The 10,826-nt window shown below is 38.2% G+C and overlaps 1 protein-coding gene across 1 annotated transcript; it reads right to left on the bottom strand.

The window, feature by feature from the left end:
• Window positions 1-3,262: 3,262 nt before the first annotated feature.
• On the bottom strand, window positions 3,263-10,585 carry hprt1 (hypoxanthine phosphoribosyltransferase 1). Its single transcript, XM_010897843.4, has 9 exons — window positions 10,380-10,585; window positions 8,417-8,523; window positions 7,799-7,982; window positions 7,135-7,200; window positions 6,884-6,901; window positions 6,707-6,789; window positions 6,507-6,553; window positions 4,435-4,511; window positions 3,263-4,353 (listed from the first exon to the last, which is right to left on the bottom strand). The coding sequence occupies exons 1-9, from the start codon at window positions 10,404-10,406 to the stop codon at window positions 4,306-4,308; spliced, it is 657 nt and encodes a 218-aa protein (XP_010896145.1). The 5' UTR covers window positions 10,407-10,585; the 3' UTR covers window positions 3,263-4,305.
• Between the last annotated feature and the right edge of the window lie 241 nt (window positions 10,586-10,826).

Raw genomic sequence — 10,826 nt, 5'->3', positions numbered from 1 at the left:
GGAAGACTAGGCCTTGGGCCTATCTATAGTTCTTTACGTATAATAAACACTCAGACAGTACGTTTTTGTAGCATAAATGTTCACCAATCAATTATATTCTACAAATATCAAGTAACGTTTTCTGTATGTATAAATAATCTGACTAATATAGTGAGCAACAATGCACTTGATCTGTATATTTGTGTATATGGTGTAATGTTTTTATTGATCGCTTTCCTATTTCGTTGTACATTGTGTTCTTGATTGTATTTCAGTCAAATTAAATGTTGGCTTGCAATTACGCCATTGACCAGGTTGTCATTGTAAACACAAATTAGTTCTCAATCGGCTTACCTGGTTAAATACACATTTATAAAAACTACTGCCTCTGAAGTGAAAAATCCTAATGATGTATCAGGAACTGAACACACCCACAATCATATTCTGTAAAATCGTGGTACCACTGCTATTGTGGTTTGTCTGTGTCTCTCATACTTCTGAAATAGGCCCTGCTCTCAAACACTAGACACAGCCCCTTTAGCGAATTATATCTCTCTTCACCATGACCAGATAATGCTATGTTTATGCTGCATCACAAATGGCACAACATTTTCCATATGGTGAGGAATGACCTATGGGGATCTGGTCAAAACTACTGCAAAAAAGCATATGCATCACAGGGTCAAACGTTTATGCTCTTTGATTGTCTCTCAGTCTTGGGGTGAAGCAACACTACATATATTTTATCTCTTAATAAAGAGACACAAGGTTAGAAGAGGAGGTAAAAAATGCTGAAGTCTCAAATTAGCTTAGTCTTATGTAGTTCTTCACAAACATTTTTACATGGTTCCAAAAATGAATTCCATCAAAATCCTGGCCCGCCAGAGGCCAGAATATTTAACTTTGTAGAAGTTTTTTTTGTTTATCCATTAATTCAAGTCGTTCAACGCATTTATAAGGGGGGTAAAACTGTAGGTAGGTGTGGCTCTCATATTTTTTTTACTTCATTTGAAATGAAAGAATTGCGTTATATTTTCACGGAATTCATATCACCTTTTGCGACTTAAACGTATTTATAAGAAATTCACCGCTTAGTGAAATTATTTAATATCACGAACATTTTTCTTGAACATTATTCTTTGTTTAAAAAATAGTGTCACGACAGACTGAAATTCTAGTCGTCCTCCCTCGATCTACGCCATGGGGGATGATGCAGTAGCATACTGCAGCCTTGCTGGAGACCATACAATGAAATGTAGGACTTTTTTTTTCACGTTTCGGCGCCATTTTCGATTGGGCTGGAGGTAAGTTTGGATATTTTCGGGGATTATTTTTCGTGTATTTTTCTCATATGCATCTGTTCAACCCATTCAGTACTTCAGTACATTCTGAGGTTTAATTACAATAAACTTAATCGATGAAAATATACTTTTCGTGTTTGGAATATAGGCCTACGACTTTCACCAACTTGCGCAATAGGCTGCTTCTGACTTTAATAAGATAGATATTTTTGATGGATATGTTTTATTTCACGCATTCTGACAGACCTTTATCGGATTTTTTAATTAGCCTACACGTACTAGCGCGCAACTTTAAATAAAGCTTAGGTCTATATTGTTGCGACTTTAACTTTCGCTAAAGATATACAGTTGGTCACATCGATTAACGCAGGGAACTGTCAGCCCTCTGTTCCTATAACGGAATTATTAATATACATTCCTAAATGATTTTTTTTCCTGCAAAACGGACACGTTCACCCAGTTGGTTAATAGGCTATCTACAAAATGTAACACTATGACAGTGTAATAACAATTATATTTTGTTAAAATGGTGGCCCTTTTTATCCATGTACTATTTTGGACCCACGTTGAACTGCTTTAACCATACAAATGTAGCAGACCACACTAATTTAAGGTCTGTAATAAAAAGCAAATCTATCGCCATGTGTGACCGGAGAAATCAGTACTAGTGATAGCTTTTTACGGGTCATATCTTTTTACTGAAAAGGTTAATACTACAATTTAATATTGTAATTGAACTGAAATAGCTAAAATCGTAATGTGTTTGTATATAAGGTATACATTTTCACTACTGGTGAGTATTTCTATTCCCTAGAGGTTTAAATTTGGCAAGCGTACGTACACCACACACGCATGTACATGCTTGTACTGAAGCTTAAGAGCCCTTATCAAAAATGGACTTCAGATGATACTTCAGTAACATAAACTTCATTGCCTCGCCTCTTTTTTTTTTAAATGGCCAAGATATGACATTATTAGATCAGTTGTTGAAAACACATTATCCCTTATGGGGCAGAAGAAAAGGGGGCTTGGCCCTCTGCTGTTCCTTTAATGACCAGCTGGAGGAGTTCTAACCAATGTGTTTTTGTTGGTGACAGTGTTTTACCGCCATTAACTTACCAGGAAATGTATTGTATTTGCTGGTTTATTCTTTAACTATGTTTGACATTTCTAAGGTCATGAGCTTTTCAATACACAATACAAAATATGTAGTTTCTTTGAGTACTCATGGCATGGTGGAACACGTTTACTTTCCATTTTATTTTGCACAACAGCTGATCCTTTTTTTGTGTACACCATTCACTTCAATTAAATGCAATATTTTTTAAATACATTACAGAGTGACACAATGTATGTTTCTGTTTTATATTTGAACCATTGAGTAAGTATTTGAGGGAGCTGTCATAGCAGCACGTCATGGTTTGCAGTGATAATGCAGATGCATACCATGAGGAGCTGCTGCCACAGCACTGTCACACCGTCCATCCTTACAACTCTGAGGGCCCGGGTTCAGGCCACCTGGGTTGATTCCCACTGGGTCCAGCCACTTGAAAATGGATGAGCCCTCTACTAAGTGGCATATCGGTCTGAAGAAAGAATTCTCTTGTGTGTACTGGAGCATTGTTGTGAGTGAATGGTTTGAACTGCAGTGCAGAAAAGGAAACCTTGTTGACCATGGAGGACATGATCATCACCATCCCACGGCAGCAGAGGACTGGACTGGAAGCTGGGCTGTAGCAGCACGTAAAATACTGGAGTTGGGCTTCATATGGTATCCAGTTTTACTGTTCTGCTGTAGTCAGGCCTGCCCACTAAAATAAATCCTGCTCTGGGTTTCACTCTATCATTAAAAACGATGCTGTGCAAAACTCAATACTGTATCAAAATAAATGACTTCAACAACACTAATCAATGAAAAACACAAACCCAAGAAAAACACTATTATTATTACCACCCATTCATAAACATTGTTTTTTAAATGCAACTGTGGAACAATCTGTTTTTATTTATAACATAATTGTCATTGCTGGTGCAAAAGCATTTTGAGTTCACATTAACAACTTTAACAACATCAGACATTCCACAGAACAAGACATTCTATAAGAGTTCCTCTTCTGTTCCAGAGTTTGGAATAACATCTATAACAGCATTGAGAGGACAATAGTGATACAATTTATAATTTAATTAATTGGCATCACAAGCAAATGTTTTGAGGGGAAATCAGCATGCATCAGAGGGGAGATTGCTTTTAATGGTATTGGAAATACAAAGACATTATTGGATGAACCATTGTCATACAGTATTCAATCTTAAAATAAAGCTCTTAATAAGAGCAGACATGCTTAAATTATCACAACTCATTAAACAACCATATAAAATAGTTGATAGTACAGTATGGTCATACTGATAGAACACTTGACTTTGGGGGGGGTGACCATGCAAATGTTTTCTTACATATTCTACAGTATGTGATCTATAAGGATACCTGCTCCTTCCTTTGTTCATACCACTTATTTTGTCTATGCAAAGGAATTTAGTCAAGCTCTTCAGATTATGTACCCACTTTCAAATCAGTGACAAGATGAATTCAAGTTTTGTGAAATGGATGTTATGTAAATAAAAAATAATTAACAATTTCATGACTAACATTTTGTTCTACTTCCTGCTATCATAGCAGCAGATTTATCAATAAATTACTCACCTACAAAAAAATATATACTCTTGGGTATTGCTAACAAGGCAAGAAAACGGCCTATTATTGAAAGCAACGATGGCATACTCCACCTTAGAAAATATTGAACGTTGACGTGTGGTGTTTCTAAAGTGTTACATAGCATGTGAAGGGTTTGCCCTATGTGAGTAACAATAATGTGTGTATACACCTCAGGGGCCCTGAGCAGTAAATGGAGGTGTCGAGTGAGCTACACCCTTGATTAGATTTTTTTGACCCAAAAATATATAGATCAGATATATAAAATAATAGCAACATCAAAAATAATCACTCATAATAGAAGTGCTGTCCTCTTCATGCCTTGTATTTTTCCTTCCCCGTTTCACTAATGACACAGATATGCTGTAAAACAAAGAAATAAATGAGACAGTTTAGTCAAGATCCTCTATCTAACTAAGAAAAAATGCTAAATAAAATACTTACATTTAAATCTCTGAAGTACTCATTGTAGTCTAATGCGTATCCCACCACAAACTTGTCTGGAACCTCAAATCCTACAACTGAAAAGGAAACACATTTAAGTACTTGTATGACAGGTAGAACCATGTGTTCCTCAAAGCAATGTCATATCATTGCACCATCGTCAGCATAAGCGCTTTACCCCAGGAAGGTTACAAATACTATAGTTTCTGAAAGTCTTGTTGAGATGACCATCTTGTGATCATGTTTTGCTATCATTTTTGCTATGTGGCAGGGCGCTTTATCCTGCTGAAAGAGGCCAATGACATCAGGAAATACCGTTGCTATGGTCTGCAACAATGCTCAGGTAGGTGGTACGTGTCAAAGTAACATTCACATGAATGACAAGACCCAATGTCTCCCAGCAAAACATTGCCCGAAGCATCACACTGCCTCCGCCGGCTTGCCTTCCTCCCATAGTGCATCCTGGTGCCATGTGTTCTCCAGGTAAGCGACGCACACGTATCTGCCCATCCACATGATGTAAAAGGAAACAAGATACATCAGACCAGGCCACCTTCTTCCATTGCTCCGTGGTCCAGTTCTGATGCTCACGTGCCCATTGTAGGCGCTTTCAGAAGTGGTCACAGGGGTCAGCATGGGCACCCTGACTGGTCTGCGGCTACGCAGCCTCATACGCAACAAATTGTGATGCAATGTGTGATCTGACACCTTTCTATCAGTACCAGCATTAACTTTTTCAGCAATTTAAGCTACAGTAGCAAGTCTGTTGGACCACACGGGCCAGCTTTCGCTCCCCACGTGCAACATTGAGTCTTGGCCACCAATGACCCTGTCACCGGTTCACAACTTTTCCTTCCTTGGACCACTTTTGGTAGGTACTGACCACTGTGGACCAGGAACACCTGACAAGGGCTGCAGTTTTAGAACTGCACTGACTCAGTCTTCTAGCCATCAAAATTTGGCCGTTGTCAAAGTCGCTCAGATACTAATGTTTTCCTATTTTTCCTGCTTCTAACTCAACTTTGAGGACAGAATGTTCGCTTTGCTGCCTAATATATCTCACCCACTGACAGGTGCCATGATAACAAGATTATCAGTGTTATTTACTTCACCTGTCTGTGGTCATAATGTTATGGCTGATAGGTGTATATTGGCAATATACCACAAACCCCTGACATGCTTAATTGAGATTATAAACTGGTTATCAACGCAATTACAGCAGTAAAAAATGCTGGTATATAATCTCATGCAACGGTTATCAGTCTATCAGCGTTCAGGATTCAAACCTACCAGTTTATAATTAACAATACACCAAATTTTTCTGAAATCAGGCCAATACAGTTGATAATTTTTTGGAGGGCCTCAAACTTTATAATTCAAACTGTTTTTTGATTCCCTTAAGGTGATTATTAATCTCTTGTGCATGTCTCTTATCTCAATTGATTGTTCATTGGTTAATGCAGTGCCTAAATTTAAATTAATTCATGGAGAAAACGGATCTTAATTTATTAACCATTATTTTTGTTTTCATTCAAATGTTTCGTCTGCAACTAGCCATGGGAAATTAGAAGAGATCAGTGATTTCTAAGTTGAGAATTAAGAAATAAATTGCCATTAAAGGTTGGTCAACATCTGTTGCTTACAGCTAAATAGTAGCCTGTTTTAAGTGGTGATCACAAGATAATGATGAAAGTGTTTTGATCCCATTTGCTAGTCAATATTGTGATTACATTGTAGTGGCTTTAGGATTTTATTTGAATCCTCATTAGCTTTGGCAAATCAGACACAAAAGTGGAAGCTAATATTCCCAGGGTCCACACAACCTATGAAACACGATATTATACAGAACAGCAACAAAGAAGACAAAAGAACATGGCAACATACATTTAAATCAATACATCTAAAATCAATAGGAATTCATGGAGGCTTTCAGTGAAGTGTGATTTATGCTTTGGCATAGAACTGGTATTTAGTTCCATATTACAATTTGTTAGACATGTATGACAGCACAATGTCTTTGGCTGTTGATAAAAGATAATTCACACCATTTAGTAGACTTGAATTGAACTTACAGTCTGGTCTGTAACCAACACTCCTTGGTGTCCTCTTCACCAACAAACTGAAAGATGAACCAAGAAGGAGGTCATGGGATGGAGGGTGACATGACAGGGGGAGGTTGCCATATAGACCTTCTCTTTAAGCAGAAGTGAGTTGCTGGTTCAAAATGTATCACTCTAATTTTATGCAGTGTAGAGACTTGGGTTTACTTTACCTTGCAACTTTTACCATTTTTGGGTTGTACTGTTTGAGAAGTTCCAGTAAGGTCTTCATGGTCTTTCCTGTGTCAATAATATCCTAAAAATAAATACAAATAATGAGTTCTGAGCAAAACGTTTAACAGTCATAGAAAGTGTTTCGCCTTAACATTAACTAAACAGTAATAACATACCTCCACAATCAGCACATTCTGTGAAAAACAAGTACAAATTAGAGGAAAGTGTCATTGACAGCCTCAAATATCAAAACAAGTTAATAACTTAAACGCATTTAGGAAGGTGGCTGTAGATATAAATGTGAATTCTGTAACACTTCCTCTGCCCTGTTTTAATTTCCAATTGCCTCCACTGAAAACAGTGGAGGCCAAGACTAAATTACTGAGGAATTATATTTCACAGACATCTATAGAAAAAGTGTCCTCACCTTGCCTGTCAGGCTAGACAGGTCATCCCCTCCAATGACTTTGATTTCACCTGTTGATTGGTCATTCTGTATAGACATAAAACATTAAGGTCAACAAGGATATGGGACTTGGTCCAGACAGGTCAGTTATTACTGACATATTAGGTAAATGGCACTAAGATTCCACCAAATACAGAGCTGTCTGTAAATGTATTTGGATGCAGTGTTTACAAATATACAGTACAATTCATAGGTTTGGACACACTTACCCATTCAAGCGAATAGGTAAGTGTGTCCAAAATTTTGACTGGTCCTGTAAGATAAAAACAGCATCAATCTAGGCTAGCCAATACAATCCAGATTAATGTTAAATGGATGTCTTATTATAAAGGCTTGTCTGGGCTGGGTCTGAGATTCTTCAAGTGTCCATAATTGCATGGGAAGTTGTGCATCTCTTTATTTAATGCTTTAGGACAATGTTTTTCCTTTGTATTTCAGAAGGGCATCCATTAAACAGTAAATCCACTTTGTCCAACATGAGTACCAATAGTAACCAAGTTAGCATTTACCAAGTAAATCAAAGTCTATCAAGATATTTAGACATTGATATTTGGCTCCATTGCCTTGCAAGATGAAGTTACATTTTCAATGTTTAAACCGTGGAACCAAGAAGATTGAGCCTTACGCAATAGCTCTTTAGGCGGATGAAGTCCACTGTCATAGGGATAGAGCGGTCGTTGTTGCGGTTCAGGGTCTTAATGTAGTCCAACAGGTCTGCAAAGAACTTGTAACCCCCCTTGAGTACGCAGAGGGCCACAATATGGTGCCCCCCCATGTCCTTCATAATCTCCCTGGCCAGCCTTTCTGTCCTGCGATAAAGAGTGTGGGGGGTCAGCTCAGCTTTCTGCAGCAGTAAGCATTTGTTCCTGTTTCCTGTCTGTTTGAATCATCAAGTATTGTCTTGCTCTCACTTCTCTTTAAGAGCACTCCAAAAACAAGATTAGGGAAGTGTGAAGGTAGGTGGAGATTGTCGGGAACTAACAGGATCATGTGGATGCTTCATTTAATTGATAGCATTATAAAAGACGTTGTGGCTAGCCAATCAAGTTCAGTTAAGGAAGAGAATATGCTCAACTCTAAATTCTCTTGTGCAAACTCAAAGTAAAAAGGGAGCTTGGAAACTCATGCCTATCGCGAAGGCAAAGTAAAAAAAAAAGAAAACTGTTAAATATTTATTGTCATGGAAGCACCATTTGAATTTGCCATCATATCAATACCTAATAAACTCCCAGTAACAACATACCTGTCCATAATGAGTCCATGTGGGATGTAAACCTTATCCAAGTCATCAGCGTAGTGCTTGGGTATGCAGAACAGGTCCAGGTCATATCCCTGCTCATCATCGCTGATCTTGAACAAAGAGACAGATCACATGCTCACAATCTATCTGCTCAGGGCTGTGCTTGTGATGTTGAAGTGGGGTGACGTAGCCGAAAGTCAAGGGTTAAACCCTCCCAGGGGCGTTAAAGTAGAGCATTGAGAAAGTAGGTGTAGAGGTGAAAACACTAGAGGTTGTTCACCTCACAATCTCCCCTCTGCCTGCTATCACTGCTGCCACCGACATCTGGCAAACCAAGTCAAACCCACACCTCAAGGACAAACGCATTCTTGATTAGAACCTGCATGCTTTCTGCTGCAATTGCATATTAAAAACAACCACTGACCGAGATGAGTGATGGCAAAACGAACTTTACCAAGACCAACTTGGTAATGTTGAAAAGAGGAATAACTCTACTCCAAACATGCAGTCATCTAACGTATCCTAGTTTAAATGAAAGATTCCAGTGTTTGTCAAAACTGCAACAGAGTTTAACTCAAAAAGGTTACTCTGGGTTCATGTCTCAATTAAAATAAACACTACCTCTTTTCATATGCCATACAATTATGTAACCAATATATGCTTTCCAGTTCAATTTGCTGCTTAGGGATAAACAGCACAGAACTTGAACCCAAGAGAATTTGTTATTTGGGATGCAGAGTCATGTGACAGAACAGTGGCCAGAGAAAGCCCAGAGGTGCAGTGGGATTGGTGTTTGATCATGGGGTTTGTTGCCCGGCCAACAGTGACACACAGTACAACTTCATAAAAAGGTTACTGGAACAAGGTACTGTGATTAATAATCATATGAGACATGTCCCCCCATTACTGACAGTTGAACAAGTGTGGGTTATCCTTCTCATTCCAAATGAATTGATCCACATGGATTAACACGTGACGATTTGGCAGCTCTCTTGAGACTATAGATTCTTACAGTTTTCCTCCTTCTGCCTGTACAGAGCCATCACATTCTTAGTGCTGTGGGCCAGGAAAAAGGAAAGCTTTTTTTTGTTTTGCTGTTCTCTCAAATTGTTATTGCACATGTCTTACACAAACTGCAAATCTGGAACCATCATATGTAGTATTATAGTAATAATGAACAGTTATTACAATAAATAAAAGTACTCTAAATTACAACGTATTTTCAACCAAGCTAACTGTTACTGTGCGGAGAAACATACTTTTCTAACCTTTGTGAAACCTTTGTTTTTTCGTTATCTTAAAATAAGGGTCCATTCATCAGTAGGAGTGGGGAACGTTGCACTGTAGAACCTAATCAAGCTCCGTTAGCAAGTCTGTGTCATCAATCGATAATTAACATCAGCAAGACCAGACTGGACAGGGCCTGTTAGCAAAAACTACACTGCTGACAAAATGAAATAGTTACAATTTACACCCTGCAGGCGTACTTGTGCGCAAATGGACAGCCCTGTCACGAATACATATCGTTAATGGCGACCTGTTATTTTTAGCCTATATTTTGTGTTGAAATGTTATCTGTTATTGTTTTTATGAATATCTGTCTGGAGTTATGAATATAGTGTTGGTGGTAAATATAATGTTTGTTCTATGTTCATTCTGTAGGAATCAAGGTATTAGCTAGCTAGCTGTATATATAAATCACATGTGCCATGCATGCAGTAGCACGCGTGTCATGTCCCAGGCCGCGCTAGTACAGTACAGTAGGTTACAGCAATTTTCATGGAAATTATAGTAGCTAGCAAGTTATCGAGAAGGACAAGCTGGAACGAAGCATCGAAAAGCACAATAGACAATCATTCGGGAATACACCATTTACATAGGAGATGGCGAGTGTTTTCAGCACCAAAACGTTACAAACCCCGTCCTCTCCTTCAATATAGCATGAGTTAGCAGCATTGTAACTTACCACAACACAGGGGCTGACCGATGCCATATCCGTATTGTCGTTTCAATCAAGACCCTCTACTGATACTTAGCAGATTTTTTTTCTGGTGTCAGTCAGTTAAAATTAGCTTCACCTCGCAGCTACATATAGTCGTTTTCCCGTTAAAACTAATGTAGGGCGTGTTGTTACGACTAAATAACAAATCAGAATACGAGACAACCTGATGCACCGCCCATTTTAGGACGGTAATCGTAACAACATGTAGACCAGAAGCAATGTGCACACTTCTTGGTATCACAGGGTGTTTTTATAATACGCAGTAGTTAAATTATAGTACTCCATGATTTTTTCCCCTTCTACAAATTACAAAACATTTGTTTTGTAATTTTTTCATCATAAATGATTTGCAGCCCAGAAAAGGGCAATAATTAAAACATTTATACAGTTAGTTCATTATAAAATATAAAT

This window comes from Esox lucius, chromosome 4, assembly GCF_011004845.1.
Source record: "Esox lucius isolate fEsoLuc1 chromosome 4, fEsoLuc1.pri, whole genome shotgun sequence".
Lineage (NCBI taxonomy): Eukaryota > Metazoa > Chordata > Actinopteri > Esociformes > Esocidae > Esox > Esox lucius.
This window is presented reverse-complemented; position numbering and strand designations above follow the sequence as displayed.

What these genes read in the sequence shown, in the direction of transcription:
- hprt1 (XM_010897843.4), bottom strand. Translation starts at nt 10,406, where the DNA reads ATGGCATCGGTCAGCCCCTGTGTTGTG. An exon ending in AAAATGGTAAAAGTTGCAAG is followed by an intron (nt 6,554 to 6,706) that starts GTAAAGTAAACC and finishes TTCATCTTTCAG; the next exon opens with TTTGTTGGTGAAGAGGACAC. An exon ending in AGTACTTCAGAGATTTAAAT is followed by an intron (nt 4,354 to 4,434) that starts GTAAGTATTTTA and finishes TTTGTTTTACAG; the next exon opens with CATATCTGTGTCATTAGTGA.